The 17134-nt window shown below is 48.0% G+C and overlaps 1 protein-coding gene across 1 annotated transcript in view; it reads left to right on the plus strand.

Annotated features, from left to right (window-relative positions):
- Positions 1 to 17134, plus strand: part of LOC134742307 (stalled ribosome sensor GCN1) — a 64569-nt gene that overhangs the window by 13836 nt on the left and 33599 nt on the right. The window contains exons 17-24 of the mRNA XM_063675358.1: positions 35 to 4944; positions 5601 to 5773; positions 8369 to 8524; positions 9674 to 9804; positions 9911 to 10047; positions 10448 to 10650; positions 11466 to 11539; positions 12534 to 12767. Coding sequence (XP_063531428.1) covers positions 35 to 4944; positions 5601 to 5773; positions 8369 to 8524; positions 9674 to 9804; positions 9911 to 10047; positions 10448 to 10650; positions 11466 to 11539; positions 12534 to 12767 — 6018 coding nt within the window. The remainder of the gene's footprint in view (positions 1 to 34; positions 4945 to 5600; positions 5774 to 8368; positions 8525 to 9673; positions 9805 to 9910; positions 10048 to 10447; positions 10651 to 11465; positions 11540 to 12533; positions 12768 to 17134) is intronic.

Genomic DNA, 17134 nt, shown 5'->3' on the forward strand with positions numbered 1-17134 from the left:
AGGCGTGGAATTTTATTTACTTTTATTGTTTTAGCTAAATAGCCAAGTAGAAATCGCCGTCCGTCTACTAGAGGCCGTAGGTGCCGGATCCGTACACGCTTTATGCCTGCACGCGCGGCGCATAGTGCCCGCCCTGCTGGGCGCCCTGCGCTCCCCGCTGGGCGCCGCGCCGGCCCTGCAGGCGCACCGCGCCCTGCCGCTGCTGCCGCCCGCGCTCAAGGACCAGGTGCACGCGCTCACTGTCAGGTATGACACTAGAGGATCGGATACGTCGTGTGTGTACATAGTGCCCGCCCTGCTGGGCGCCCTGCGCTCCCCGCTGGGCGCCGCGCCGGCCCTGCAGGCGCACCGCGCCCTGCCGCTGCTGCCGCCCGCGCTCAAGGACCAGGTGCACGCGCTCACTGTCAGGTATGACACTAGAGGATCGGATACGTCGTGTGTGTACATAGTGCCCGCCCTGCTGGGCGCCCTGCGCTCCCCGCTGGGCGCCGCGCCGGCCCTGCAGGCGCACCGCGCCCTGCCGCTGCTGCCGCCCGCGCTCAAGGACCAGGTGCACGCGCTCACTGTCAGGTATGACACTAGAGGATCGGATACGTCGTGTGTGTACATAGTGCCCGCCCTGCTGGGCGCCCTGCGCTCCCCGCTGGGCGCCGCGCCGGCCCTGCAGGCGCACCGCGCCCTGCCGCTGCTGCCGCCCGCGCTCAAGGACCAGGTGCACGCGCTCACTGTCAGGTATGACACTAGAGGATCGGATACGTCGTGTGTGTACATAGTGCCCGCCCTGCTGGGCGCCCTGCGCTCCCCGCTGGGCGCCGCGCCGGCCCTGCAGGCGCACCGCGCCCTGCCGCTGCTGCCGCCCGCGCTCAAGGACCAGGTGCACGCGCTCACTGTCAGGTATGACACTAGAGGATCGGATACGTCGTGTGTGTACATAGTGCCCGCCCTGCTGGGCGCCCTGCGCTCCCCGCTGGGCGCCGCGCCGGCCCTGCAGGCGCACCGCGCCCTGCCGCTGCTGCCGCCCGCGCTCAAGGACCAGGTGCACGCGCTCACTGTCAGGTATGACACTAGAGGATCGGATACGTCGTGTGTGTACATAGTGCCCGCCCTGCTGGGCGCCCTGCGCTCCCCGCTGGGCGCCGCGCCGGCCCTGCAGGCGCACCGCGCCCTGCCGCTGCTGCCGCCCGCGCTCAAGGACCAGGTGCACGCGCTCACTGTCAGGTATGACACTAGAGGATCGGATACGACGTGTGTGTACATAGTGCCCGCCCTGCTGGGCGCCCTGCGCTCCCCGCTGGGCGCCGCGCCGGCCCTGCAGGCGCACCGCGCCCTGCCGCTGCTGCCGCCCGCGCTCAAGGACCAGGTGCACGCGCTCACTGTCAGGTATGACACTAGAGGATCGGATACGTCGTGTGTGTACATAGTGCCCGCCCTGCTGGGCGCCCTGCGCTCCCCGCTGGGCGCCGCGCCGGCCCTGCAGGCGCACCGCGCCCTGCCGCTGCTGCCGCCCGCGCTCAAGGACCAGGTGCACGCGCTCACTGTCAGGTATGACACTAGAGGATCGGATACGTCGTGTGTGTACATAGTGCCCGCCCTGCTGGGCGCCCTGCGCTCCCCGCTGGGCGCCGCGCCGGCCCTGCAGGCGCACCGCGCCCTGCCGCTGCTGCCGCCCGCGCTCAAGGACCAGGTGCACGCGCTCACTGTCAGGTATGACACTACAGGATCGGATACGTCGTGTGTGTACATAGTGCCCGCCCTGCTGGGCGCCCTGCGCTCCCCGCTGGGCGCCGCGCCGGCCCTGCAGGCGCACCGCGCCCTGCCGCTGCTGCCGCCCGCGCTCAAGGACCAGGTGCACGCGCTCACTGTCAGGTATGACACTAGAGGATCGGATACGTCGTGTGTGTACATAGTGCCCGCCCTGCTGGGCGCCCTGCGCTCCCCGCTGGGCGCCGCGCCGGCCCTGCAGGCGCACCGCGCCCTGCCGCTGCTGCCGCCCGCGCTCAAGGACCAGGTGCACGCGCTCACTGTCAGGTATGACACTAGAGGATCGGATACGTCGTGTGTGTACATAGTGCCCGCCCTGCTGGGCGCCCTGCGCTCCCCGCTGGGCGCCGCGCCGGCCCTGCAGGCGCACCGCGCCCTGCCGCTGCTGCCGCCCGCGCTCAAGGACCAGGTGCACGCGCTCACTGTCAGGTATGACACTAGAGGATCGGATACGTCGTGTGTGTACATAGTGCCCGCCCTGCTGGGCGCCCTGCGCTCCCCGCTGGGCGCCGCGCCGGCCCTGCAGGCGCACCGCGCCCTGCCGCTGCTGCCGCCCGCGCTCAAGGACCAGGTGCACGCGCTCACTGTCAGGTATGACACTAGAGGATCGGATACGTCGTGTGTGTACATAGTGCCCGCCCTGCTGGGCGCCCTGCGCTCCCCGCTGGGCGCCGCGCCGGCCCTGCAGGCGCACCGCGCCCTGCCGCTGCTGCCGCCCGCGCTCAAGGACCAGGTGCACGCGCTCACTGTCAGGTATGACACTAGAGGATCGGATACGTCGTGTGTGTACATAGTGCCCGCCCTGCTGGGCGCCCTGCGCTCCCCGCTGGGCGCCGCGCCGGCCCTGCAGGCGCACCGCGCCCTGCCGCTGCTGCCGCCCGCGCTCAAGGACCAGGTGCACGCGCTCACTGTCAGGTATGACACTAGAGGATCGGATACGTCGTGTGTGTACATAGTGCCCGCCCTGCTGGGCGCCCTGCGCTCCCCGCTGGGCGCCGCGCCGGCCCTGCAGGCGCACCGCGCCCTGCCGCTGCTGCCGCCCGCGCTCAAGGACCAGGTGCACGCGCTCACTGTCAGGTATGACACTAGAGGATCGGATACGTCGTGTGTGTACATAGTGCCCGCCCTGCTGGGCGCCCTGCGCTCCCCGCTGGGCGCCGCGCCGGCCCTGCAGGCGCACCGCGCCCTGCCGCTGCTGCCGCCCGCGCTCAAGGACCAGGTGCACGCGCTCACTGTCAGGTATGACACTAGAGGATCGGATACGTCGTGTGTGTACATAGTGCCCGCCCTGCTGGGCGCCCTGCGCTCCCCGCTGGGCGCCGCGCCGGCCCTGCAGGCGCACCGCGCCCTGCCGCTGCTGCCGCCCGCGCTCAAGGACCAGGTGCACGCGCTCACTGTCAGGTATGACACTAGAGGATCGGATACGTCGTGTGTGTACATAGTGCCCGCCCTGCTGGGCGCCCTGCGCTCCCCGCTGGGCGCCGCGCCGGCCCTGCAGGCGCACCGCGCCCTGCCGCTGCTGCCGCCCGCGCTCAAGGACCAGGTGCACGCGCTCACTGTCAGGTATGACACTAGAGGATCGGATACGTCGTGTGTGTACATAGTGCCCGCCCTGCTGGGCGCCCTGCGCTCCCCGCTGGGCGCCGCGCCGGCCCTGCAGGCGCACCGCGCCCTGCCGCTGCTGCCGCCCGCGCTCAAGGACCAGGTGCACGCGCTCACTGTCAGGTATGACACTAGAGGATCGGATACGTCGTGTGTGTACATAGTGCCCGCCCTGCTGGGCGCCCTGCGCTCCCCGCTGGGCGCCGCGCCGGCCCTGCAGGCGCACCGCGCCCTGCCGCTGCTGCCGCCCGCGCTCAAGGACCAGGTGCACGCGCTTACTGTCAGGTATGACACTAGAGGATCGGATACGTCGTGTGTGTACATAGTGCCCGCCCTGCTGGGCGCCCTGCGCTCCCCGCTGGGCGCCGCGCCGGCCCTGCAGGCGCACCGCGCCCTGCCGCTGCTGCCGCCCGCGCTCAAGGACCAGGTGCACGCGCTCACTGTCAGGTATGACACTAGAGGATCGGATACGTCGTGTGTGTACATAGTGCCCGCCCTGCTGGGCGCCCTGCGCTCCCCGCTGGGCGCCGCGCCGGCCCTGCAGGCGCACCGCGCCCTGCCGCTGCTGCCGCCCGCGCTCAAGGACCAGGTGCACGCGCTCACTGTCAGGTATGACACTAGAGGATCGGATACGTCGTGTGTGTACATAGTGCCCGCCCTGCTGGGCGCCCTGCGCTCCCCGCTGGGCGCCGCGCCGGCCCTGCAGGCGCACCGCGCCCTGCCGCTGCTGCCGCCCGCGCTCAAGGACCAGGTGCACGCGCTCACTGTCAGGTATGACACTAGAGGATCGGATACGTCGTGTGTGTACATAGTGCCCGCCCTGCTGGGCGCCCTGCGCTCCCCGCTGGGCGCCGCGCCGGCCCTGCAGGCGCACCGCGCCCTGCCGCTGCTGCCGCCCGCGCTCAAGGACCAGGTGCACGCGCTCACTGTCAGGTATGACACTAGAGGATCGGATACGTCGTGTGTGTACATAGTGCCCGCCCTGCTGGGCGCCCTGCGCTCCCCGCTGGGCGCCGCGCCGGCCCTGCAGGCGCACCGCGCCCTGCCGCTGCTGCCGCCCGCGCTCAAGGACCAGGTGCACGCGCTCACTGTCAGGTATGACACTAGAGGATCGGATACGTCGTGTGTGTACATAGTGCCCGCCCTACTGGGCGCCCTGCGCTCCCCGCTGGGCGCCGCGCCGGCCCTGCAGGCGCACCGCGCCCTGCCGCTGCTGTCGCCCGCGCTCAAGGACCAGGTGCACGCGCTCACTGTCAGGTATGACACTAGAGGATCGGATACGTCGTGTGTGTACATAGTGCCCGCCCTGCTGGGCGCCCTGCGCTCCCCGCTGGGCGCCGCGCCGGCCCTGCAGGCGCACCGCGCCCTGCCGCTGCTGCCGCCCGCGCTCAAGGACCAGGTGCACGCGCTCACTGTCAGGTATGACACTAGAGGATCGGATACGTCGTGTGTGTACATAGTGCCCGCCCTGCTGGGCGCCCTGCGCTCCCCGCTGGGCGCCGCGCCGGCCCTGCAGGCGCACCGCGCCCTGCCGCTGCTGCCGCCCGCGCTCAAGGACCAGGTGCACGCGCTCACTGTCAGGTATGACCATAGACTAAGTATTACATACATAGATGAGCTATACGCGTGCGCCCATAACAGAATATATGCAAAAAATTTAAAACACGTTTTTACATTCCTGACAAAATAGAAAAATAGAATTTTATTGGTAAATTAACCATACACTGTCATACTTATAGTTAACGCTATCTCTACTGAGCTCGTTCACTTACGTACTAACAATGGCATTATGTTAAACAAAAGCCATTATGTCTTTTGTGCCTGAGCGCGTGGCCTTTGTGCCTGAGGATCCCACACAATAGCCACGCGATCAGGCACAAAGGCCACGCGCTCAGGCACAAAAGAAATAGTGGCTTTTGTTTAACAGAATGTCATTGTCAGTACAGGTAAGTGAACGAGCTCAGTAGATAGACCGCATACTATAACAATAATTACTTACAAAATGATCATAAATTTAGATTCACATGTTAATTTTTTTTAAATACACATAACTATAAATTAATAATGTCAACAATTCCATAATTTAACTTCATTAAGAAAATAATAACAGGCACGGCTCTTCGCCTTAAGTAATACTTTAATGCAATAATCTGTAGCTATAAGTAAGATCCATTCATTGACGCTATTTTGTTTTGATGCTGTTTAATCGCCGTAACATAAAAAAAAAACATTTCCAGACTCCACAAACCTCAATGCGACCTGGACCCAGCGTGGGAGAGTGAAGACTTGGACAAGGCGACAATCCGAACTATAAACTTAATACACGAGATCACCGTGGGAACTAAGGAACAACCGGGAAAGCCGCTCAACGCTCCGGGCTTCTGTTATGTGTTCTCGCTTCTTAAAATTGGTGAGTTATCACTTTATCGGGGTACTTTAAGTAAAACACCATTTTTTTGTTTAGCCTCGTAAGGTTCGATAACATTTAAATCATTTGCATTTGTTTTGTTTCGTTCAATATGGAATATTACTGCAATGTTCTGCCGCCAGAGTGCAGCACTAGTGCACATCCTAAACCATAGAGTAACTTATATATACTATGCCTTAAACAGTTTTTTGACAAGTTTTCACTATGACATTGATGCATCAAGGCGGTTTGTTCACAGGTGGCCTACCGCGAAATGCGAAAATCGAAACTTTGTTATCTGCGCTGTCTATCAATCGAACATGCAAGAGTGATAGAGAGGCAGAAACCGAACTTTAGATTTTCGTGTTTCGAGGTAGGCCCTGTGATTGTGCTGGTTACGCCCTCTACTCAGAGTTTTGCGTAATATATTTTTTTTTTTTTTTTTTTTTTTTTTTTTTATTGAGAAACAAACAGTCTTAAAGTAAACATAAGCAACTTAGCTAATAGCTACAAATTGATTTTTTATAGACCTATAGTTTCCTAATTCACATATAGAGGTACAATTAAAGAGTAATGATAAATAAATAATATACTGAAATCCAGTAATATTATATTGAAAACAAAATAAAACTCTATTTCCTACATTATAAGTTCAAATTTCAATGGCAAATGTTTGATTTTGTTCTTATCCAGCCATATGAGGCTCAGGCTTTAGGAGGTTTATTTGAGAAATTTCTATTTAGAATAAGGGTTCTGGTTTTTATGAATTTTGGTTAAATTGTATTTTCAGGTAATTTTTTTTATTATAACTACACATTATACATACATCGGCCGAAATGGGAATTGCCAGCTTTGCGTTACTAAACGGCCTTGCTTCAGGCGGTTCCCTGAGCCAGAAGGCGAAAAATCTCCTTATATGATAATGTTTTTCTAAGAGGCGTGGATATTCGTAGACGTGGAAAAAATATATGTAGTTCTTGACTATATTATCCTTAATATCATAGCTTCCGATACACGAATTATGACACTTCGCTCGGTACAATTAATTCCCAAAGTAACCTCTAACTGAATATTAATCCAACTTTACTCGGTTATTTATTATGTGATACTATAAACAAAAAAAGAAGAAAAAACAATGTTAACTTAAATAGTAATTTCATAGCTTTCGAATTTCGATATTGTAAGGTAACGTTTTTAAAATAAACAAAAACCGACAAAATTCGATCAAAATTTACACTTGGCGCGCATGATCTTTCCCGTTCTTTCTTGCGAAATGTGACAGTGACAGCGTCAAACCGATGGAACGGCCTTCACTCGATAGGGGGCAATTTATATTTTCCCGCCTTTTTTTTCATAATTCATAATTCGTTTATTGTCTGTAGAACATGGGTATATACAATGATGGAACATAATGATATGGAATCACCATGGTCTTGCCATTAGGCGTACAGTCAAACTTAGAACTACTCACTACTTTTTTACTTAAAACATAAGTCATGCAAATTACGATATATTTACATATCAGTTACCAAAAGCGGTCTCATATTTAATATTACGCGATATTGTTAAAATTTGTCACAGAGGTACTTGAATGGAGTTGTAGGCTTTTTTTGATAAAAATTCATGCAAAATTTTTCTTAAAATGTTGTAAATTTTGGGAGTTTATTATATAATTTGGGTGCCATTCCATATATTTCAATTCAATTCAATTCAATAAATTTATTTCATGTAACCAAGACACATTTTATTAGTAACACTTACAAGACTAAGGGGTTAGTAGGTAGGTACAGCTAGACTTAAATTTAAAACAAAATAACACTAACGGGAGAATGCAATCCCTCGCAGTGTGACAAGTAGGGACAGTCAACCCTGTCCGCTATCAATCGCAGAATGCTGTTGGGACTGCCGCGCACCCGGCGCCGGCGCACCAGGGATGCCGCGCGCGCGCGTGCACGCATGGTAGTGTAGAAACAGTCCACGCGCGCCGCCGCGAACATCCCCGATGCGCTACAGAAACGAGGCAGCCCCATCAACACCCGAAACGCATTGTTGTACTGGACCCTAAGAGCCACAGATTGCAGGTGTAGAGGGAAGTGCAAAACGCCCTGAACAATGTAACTTTCACCTCTTTGCTGCTCAAGGTGCTCACCTTGCAAAGCTGCGAGCGATCATATTCGCCCGGACCGACAGGGCCCTTCGTTCCCAATAATAATAATATACACTTCTTTTTTTTCTTCTTTTAAAATAAACATAAGCAACTTAGCTAATAGCTACAAATTGATTTTTTATAGACCTATTTTTTCCTAATTCACATATCGAGGTACAATTAAAAAGTAATGATAAATAGTGCAAACTTGTAGTACCTAGTAGTTGTACATAATCATAACAATAGTATATAAATGTATAAAAAAGAGAAAAGACTTATACTTATACTTTTCACTTACTTAGACTTAAATTACTAAAATTTCTTCTACATATACACTTCTTTGTAATTCAGTTGCTAACCTCTAACCTCCCTCATTCGTTTTCCTTCCTAAACGGCTCCGACAGTTATCACCATGCTGTTTATTGTCATGTAATCTTATGCTATTGTTTCAGGAATGTCAGTAAATGCAGTCCGAGCCAATGAAAGAACGATGCTAGCGGGGCTGGCGATAGTGAGCACGCACGCGGCGCTGCGAGGAACCTCGCCGCTGCTGCAGCCCGCCCTGTTCCCCACCGACCACATGTTCAGGACGCTAGTGGAGCTTGTGGGTGAGCAACGAACTAGGATAGCTTTAGGCCTACTGTCCACGACGCGTAGCTGCATAGACGCTGCATGAATACGCAGTGCAGCTGCCATGTAGCCCGGCGTACAGACGTCCACGAAGCGTAGCGTAAGCGTATCGTAGCCTACATTTCCTTTCATTCGTGAGAATGTCGTCCATCGATTAAGACGTTATTTACAAAAACCCAACGTGCTATTCCTTGCGATGTAGCCCGGCGTATGACATGCAGTACGCCCAGCGGCGTGAAGCTTGCATGCAGCGTCGCTGACGCGACGTTGCCGCTCCGTCGACAGAGTTGTGCGGTTTTGTATGTAGGCTGCAAGCAAGCGTACAGCAAGCGTACAATGACGAGTACGCGTCTATGCAGCTACGCTTCCGTGGACAGTAGGCCTTTAGATGACCAAAATTTCCCCCCTCCTCCCTCCTTTATCTGCCGGGGGCGACTCAAATATACAGTGCTCAGTTTGACAATGCCAAATATTGTAATGCAGCGCAAAAGGTTTGACATATAGAAATTTATTTAAAAAAATCTAAACCTTTATGGAGCAATCGTAACTTGTTTTTAGTAGCGGGAAATTGTGTATATTCAAAACTTATTGAATGTTGGGTAATATTCAATGCGGGCAGGGTATATTTATGGAGAAGGGATAACTATCGAACCCCGTGGCTCCGTCATTTGGAAAAATTTAACGACCTGTCAATAAAAAAAAATACGGATAACAAACAAGACACACAAATTGTATCATTCGATTAAAAATAATAGTTGATTTTGTATGATATAATTTGTGTGGGTATGTTTTAATAAATTGTTTGGTAAATTAAATTTTGAGTTTTGCCCCTATTCACCCCGGTTAATGGTACCTCTAGATCCGCAGAACTAACTGTAATGTCCTAAAAACTAGCTAGGGGTTGAAAACAAAAATATTCACTAGGGGTGGGGCTTAAAAAGTAGTCTCATATCGAGCGTGACACGTTATGACAAAGATTAAAAACACTGCCGTAAAGCGTCCCATTGAGGAACGAAGCGCATTACATTGTTGTGTCACTTAAAATCTGTCGTTTTCAAGCAAAAGGTACCACCACTGTCGCTTACCGTAAGGAACTTGAAAACGTCACAAATCTTTATACATTTCAGGAAGCACAAGCGGACGCGTCCAAACAGCGTGCACGGTCGCTCTGTTAGAAACTGGTGACATGGCGTCACGAGCACCGATCACACACGAAGATGTCGTTTGTTTACTGGCAGGTTTACAGAGCCCACTTGAGGTGAGCATTCAAATTCAAAAACGTTTTTGAAATCCCTAAGGTTTATATTAACATATGACATTTAAAACTATGCTTTATCGCATCTTAATAAGATTCTTTTTCGCAGGTTGTCCGTGACGCAGCATTAAGAACGCTCCTCCGCATAGCGACGCGCTTACCCCCACTATTTGAGGACAAGGATCAGGCTCTAGAAATTAGCAAACGGCTGCTGGTCGCTACATTTGACATCGCTGAAGACAATAAGTAAGTCAAAACAAGTTACTTCTTGGTTAGCTCTTGCATATGGTTGACATTTGTGCATTCGATTTTCTATCTTGTTACTATGAATATTAAGTCGATATTAAAAGACTGCTACTATTTAAATATTAGGGATAAATATTCACCGTCACGTGGTAGAATGGCGCGATTCTCTGATTTTACTAAAACTTTGGTTGTAACTAACTAGGTAAAAAGTTTTAAATTATTCACGGTTAGTTTCACTAGACTTATATTGACCGTGAACATGATGCATGTAACTGCTTCGAAATATCGGGAGCTTACAAATAATACAAAAGGTAATCACGGTCTATATCCCGGTCAATATAAGTCTAGGTAAAAAGTTCCAGTTAGAACTTAGATAATTCAAATAATATTATATCAACAGGAAGCTAGCCGAAGAGCTATGGGCAGCCGTCCCAGAACCACAGGAATGGAGCACTCGAGGAGAAATGTTCCCACTATTATTAATAGAAGTGCAACATCCCGCTGAGCCCGTTCAGCGTGCCGCTGCCTCTGCTTTAGCTCATCTTGTTAGTGTGTCTGCGTCAAAAGAGGACGGAGTATCGGAGCACAAAGAGAAAGAGACAGGTACTGCACCATACACTTGCATAAAATCGAAAATTTTTGCCTAAGAGCCAAAGCTAAAAACAAGGTTTAATTTGGTTGCCCATGAGGGGGGATACATATTAGAAATGTATCTACCTTTTTTAGGGTTCCGTACCCAAAGGGTAAAAACGGGACCTTATTACTAATCCGCTGTCCGTCTATCCATCTGTCCGTCTGTCTGTCTGTCACCAGGCTGTATCTCATGAACCGTGATATCTAGACAGTTGAAATTTTCACAGATGATGTATTTCTGTTGCCGCTATAACAACAAATACTAAAAAGTACGGAACCCTCGGTGCGCGAGTCCGACTCGCACTTGGCCGGTTTTATTTTTCACCACATTTGTTTAGTCCGCCTTTTGTACATCTTCTTTGAGCAATGATGTTTAATTTTTTTTTTTGCTGCAAGCCGAAAACTGTTAATCACACTGCCTCGGCCATGTTTGCGCACAATTTTTTAATTACAATTATCAAAAATATATAATGACATAACTTTTAATGGGCTTTATGCCTGAAAAATATTTTACAATCATCGTTCAATAAACACATTTGACAAATCGAAAGTATTCCATAAATGTGAAATCCGCAATTTTTTGAGACATTTTTGTAAAGAGATTCGAGTTTAATAACGTAATTTTGTTTTCCTTTTGCGCCACATTTACTTTTGCAATTTGGAAGATGATAGAGTAAAGAGTACAATAGGTAGCAGGATTATTAGAAACATTTTTATCTCTTGGGAATCGAGTAACATCTTCCAAAAAATGTATGCATGTAGCTAATTCCTCATTTCCGTTGTAGGACACCAGATGCAGCCCATGACTCGCGCAGAGGTGTTGCGCGCGCTCCAGGACATTTACTCTGAGAAGTTACCGGTAAGTTTTTTAAGAAACTTATTAGCAATATTAATGCCATAAATTTACTTTTACACGTTAGATAACAAGCATTAAACAATGGAACATCAAAAGGGAACCTAACCCGAGAAACGAATTCAGAAAGTTTTTTTTTATCATATATTTTTATATGGTTTTTACATCTTGTTAAAATTGTAAAGACAACCACATCCAAGACCTTAATCTTTTGCATATAATATTTGAAGAGTTCCCTCCTTTTCTCCAGACTGTCGCTAGGAAAACGGGTATCATGCATTAAAAAAGCTAACAAAGATTCCGACGAGTTCCTTCCCCTCCCCCTCCATTTTGAATCCGCTTAAAAGGGATGTTGCCTGTATTTAAAATAAATTATTTCACACCGTGCACGAAATAAAGCACCAGAATAATATTAGAAAAACCTACACCGCAGTTATTTTCAGGCACAATTTCTATTTAATAAATAGAACGAAAAAACCTAAAGAAAGAACCTATAGAGTAGGTAACTTGACCGTGACTTCGTTGCTCTATCTTTCTTATAGATTCCATAGTGGCTAGTCGTTTTGTCAGTTCGAAAAAAGAAACAAATTTTAACTACTAGCAAAGATAGATATAACTCCGTAATAGATGGATACCGTCTAAGAAAAAAACGTGCCTCGAAAATCAAGAAAATTTGATTCTCGTTCAGAGGGCGCTACTAGCTTTGGCCTACTGTCGTATAGATGGCGTTGACGGTTTCGTTCGTTATTTAACAATTTTAACGCATATCAGTGAAAGAACATGGGTCAAAATCATAAAAATAATTAATGCAAATAAAAAAAAACATTTTATCGTATTTTTATAAATCTTCATTTTTAGTTTTAAAGTGTGTCGACAGATGGCAGTGAATTTACTGCGGTTACAAAATTTACTATGACAGTACCGCTCTAGTATAAGTTACTCTATGCTACTAGGCAGTCATAATATTATTTAATTTTAACCTCATTGATGTTGTTCACAGATGATCCCCGCCAAACTCGACCAGTTCGGTCACGTAGTGGAGGAAGCGGTGGACGAGTGGGGCGCCCGCCGCGGCATCGGTCTCGCCCTGCTCGCCCTCGCGCCTCACCTCCGCGCACACGACGTTCCTGACGCCATGCGGTTCTTTGTCGAACGGGGGCTCGGCGACAGGGCGGAGAAGGTTCGAGCGGAGATGCTCAACGCCGCTATGGCTCTTGTTGAACTACATGGCAAGGTTAGTGCATTAACCTGATTAAACAATTGATTTAAATCAGCGTCAGGCTCGCCTTGCTGACAATATCTACGGGCACATGATGTTTCTGATGCTATGCGGTTTTTTGGTGAAAGAGGGCTCGGCGACAGGGCGGAGAAGGTTCGAGCGGAGATGCTCAACGCCGCTATGGCTCTTGTTGAACTACATGGCAAGGTTAGTGCATTAACCTGATTAAACAATTGATTTAAATCAGCGTCAGGCTCGCTTTGCTGACAATAGGGCCATATCTACGCGCACATATTGTTTCTGATGCTATTCGGTTCTTTGTCGAAAGAGGGCACGGCGACAGGGCGGAGTAGGTTCGAGCGGAGATGCTCAACACTGCTACGGCTCTTGTTGAACTACATGGCAAGGTTAGTGCATTAAACTGACTAAACAATTTCAATTAGCGTCAGGCTCGCCTTGCTGACAATATCTACGGGCACATGATGTTTCTAATGCTATGCGGTTCTTTGTTGAAAGAGAGCTCGGCGACAGGGCGGAGTAGGTTCGAGCGGAGATGCTCACCACTGCTACGGCTCTTGTTGAACTACATGGCAAGGTTAGTGCACTAAACAATTGATTTCAATCAGCGTCGGGCTCGCCTTGCTGACAATATCTACGGGCACATGATGTTTCTGATGCTATGCGGTTCTTTGGTGAAAGAGGGCTCGGCGACAGGGCGGAGTAGGTTCGAGCGGAGATGCTCAACGCTGCTATGGCTCTTGTTGAACTACATGGCAAGGTTAGTGCACTAAACAATTGATTTCAATCAGCGTCGGGCTCGCCTTGCTGACAATATCTACGGGCACATGATGTTTCTGATGCTATGCGGTTCTTTGGTGAAAGAGGGCTCGGCGACAGGGCGGAGAAGGTTCGAGCGGAGATGCTCAACGCTGATATTACTATTGTGGAAGTACATGGCAAGGTTATAAATAAATTAAAAAAAAAAAAAGGTTAACGGACTAAGTGCCAGTTGCACCATCCGCATTTGACAGACTGATCAACGTCACCGGGCGCGCCGCGGCGGTTTACTATGAAACTTTCCATACAATCAAATTTAGCGAACTCTTTAACGATGACAAACAGTTTCGTGCAACCGACCCTAAATAATTGATTTCAAGCGTCAGGCTTGCGTTGCTGACATTAGGGCCACATTTACTATGGCATTCCTGATGCTACAATACAGCACTCAGGGCACACTTACTGTGAGGTTCTTTGTAGGACGTGGTCTCGGAGACGAGCGGAAAAGTGAGACAGAGTAGATTAATGCTGCTGTATCGCAAGTTGAGTCAATGAATAACCCTTTTGTTGGCAACTTATCTTACAAGATACATTTTTTTTGCCGTCTTTTACTACTAGTACTATTTTCGCCCGTTAGGCACAAACAAGGCTTGAAACGAAGATTTCAATAAAACGATATGAACAAAATAGATAACTATCGTAGAAATGATTGTAATCAATCATTGTATATTGACATCGATAATGAAATTAAAATAAAGAGTAACGGTTTATCATTGAGTACTACACGTATTTTGCAATCTTGTTTTGACCTTCATTACTAATTTAGTCTAATCAAAACAACAATATGGATTCGATTAAACATGACGAGAATATATCGTCAGGTGACACCAAAACTCACTAATTAATAAATACTACCGCAAGTTCACTGCCATAGTGAACCGTACTAGTACCAAAGTTGATTTTTGTTTAATATTTTTATAGTAATTAGTGAGTTTTAGTTGTCACCTAACGATATCACAGATTAATAAATAGTTACTACGTAACATATACATCATTCCCATACAAAAGCGAAAATACCTACGCTATAATATCCTACAAAATCTTAATAGTAATACCTGCTTCTCAGGACGAGAAAAAATGTACCATAAGTACGCGCACAAACAGTCGAGACTGTGTTGCTCGCCGTGCGAGTCACGTGCCAACGCGTCATCGTAAGATTGCGCTAGGGTTTTACCTTTGATAATTATTGTAATAAAACGAATGTCAACCACATTTGTTATTAGTCAAATAGTCAATCAAATATTTAAAAACAACACTTATAATACCTGACTCAAAACTCTCCTTAATTTACGAATTACCTACTTATGTTCAAAGAAATAAATGGTGACAAAATTCATAAAGAGATTTAAAATTAGTATTTTCACCTTTCTTCCTCTCTCGGCAATGAAAAAAATTACAACGAATGGTTTTTATTGGCTATACAAGAGTAAGTTATAATAATATATGCATTTGCTGAAAAACCTCTTCACGAGTTTTCTCTTTTGAACGGTTTTTTAAGTGCCCTTTTTCCCTATTGAGCGACTTTTTTAAGCGCGTAGACCCCTTTATCACGCTCCCTTTCAAAGGGGGTTTTAAGCGGTTAAACGCTTGTGACGCTTGCGTTTCGAACGATTTTTTTGAGCACAACCGTCTTCCGGGCGTAGTACGATTTATTATCATACGCGCCAATAGAATTTCAACCTTAGTAATCCGATTAAAGGTTCAAATTAGATTGGACTTCCGGCAAATTTGACTTGTTTATATGAATCATCAAAACTGGATTAATTGGAATATATTTGGATTAAAGCCATGAAACCCCTTTATAACGCTCCGATAACAGGTCTGTCGATGTTTAATTTTGGCAATCCCTCTTTTTTGCTAGAAAAAGATTTAGCTATAACTATAAACTGGATCACAAACGCTCACTTATGGAGAATAACCGGACAAACACCCGTACACAAGGAGATACAGACGCGGAAATGGCATTGGATTGGACATATCCTCAGGAAACCTGACACCCACCTATCCAAAGTGGCCCTGACCTGGAAGATGCCCGACAAGCGGAAACATGGTCGCCCTAAATCCACTTGGCGTCGTTCTGTGGAGCAAGAGCTGGGTGTATTGGGGATGGGGTGGGAGGAGGTTACCCAAGCTGCCCAAGACCGTAGTCAATGGAAAAACAAGATTCGAGCCCTACACCCCAGCAGGGGGTAACAGGAAAAGAAGAAGAGAAGAAGATAAACCAATTGGATTTCGATGCTAGATTCTAAAAGTGAACAAGCAGTTTTGTAATTTCTGGATTAGACCAGTTTCAGTAGGTATACTACCGGCATGACTAGTATAAAATCTACCTAAAATAAATGTTCCAATCACTAAACCAAATCCCAATGCGAGAATATCCACTGCGCAATAAATCAGTTATTACGTTATCTTCGAAAACAATCAATAATTTGAATATGTCACATAATTAATCACGTAAAAGCCGATTTATATCAATTTAATACAGCATACGTTTTAAACCTGTTATGACGTCAAAGATATATCCATCAAAAACCTTATCTTTAAATCACCCAAATTAGTTGCCAACCTGAAACCTTTGAATTGCCAATCTATAATTAATAACATTCGTAAAAACAATCGAGCCTAACAGCTTAAAAATGGTCTAAGAAATCTTATATTTATTTAAAGAGTTATAGCGCATATTATTAAGTTCCTATCATTTCTTTAGTGAAGAGTGAATCGGCCTGTTAAGATAAATCGACAGACGTAAGAATCATCTAAATCGGGCCACATAGGTTACATACAAACCCCGATGCAGTAGAGTTCGTCCAGTTATACATAAATATTTTAGTAATTATAATAATGAAATAAAACTATGAAAACGGATTATATCGCGTATATTGAATTTATAATACATCCCGACGTTTCGAACTCTTTACAGCGTTCGTGGTCAACGGGTGACTGAGGAAAAATTACAAAGTGCAAAAATACCCACATACTAAAATAATGAACAATCATAGACTACAAACTTTAAGGCTGGTTGTACATGCAAAATCGGTTCATAAGGCTAGTTATACACTATAATTATTTTTCAAGTAAAGATATATATATATACGCGATAAAATATTATCTTTACTTGAAAAATAATTATAGTGTATAACTAGCCTTATGAACCGATTTTGCATGTACAACCAGCCTTAAAGTTTGTAGTCTATGATTGTTCATTATTTTAGTATGTGGGTATTTTTGCACTTTGTAATTTTTCCTCAGTCACCCGTTGACCACGAACGCTGTAAAGAGTTCGAAACGTCGGGATGTATTATAAATTCAATATACGCGATATAATCCGTTTTCATAGTTTTATTTCATGAGTAACTATCGCGGTAACCGAAGACAATATTAATTATAATAAGTTACATGTGTAAGATCAAATCAAACTACTCAGTAAATGGGAACCATAATAGTAATGTTTAATCTAGTTTATTTAGATCGTATAATAAAATTGCATGAGACTTATATTGTTGAAAATTGAACTTAAAAAAAGTCCAAATCATGTTGTCATCTCC

The sequence above is a fragment of the Cydia strobilella genome, chromosome 6 (assembly GCF_947568885.1).
Source record: "Cydia strobilella chromosome 6, ilCydStro3.1, whole genome shotgun sequence".
NCBI classification, from domain to species: Eukaryota; Metazoa; Arthropoda; class Insecta; order Lepidoptera; family Tortricidae; genus Cydia; species Cydia strobilella.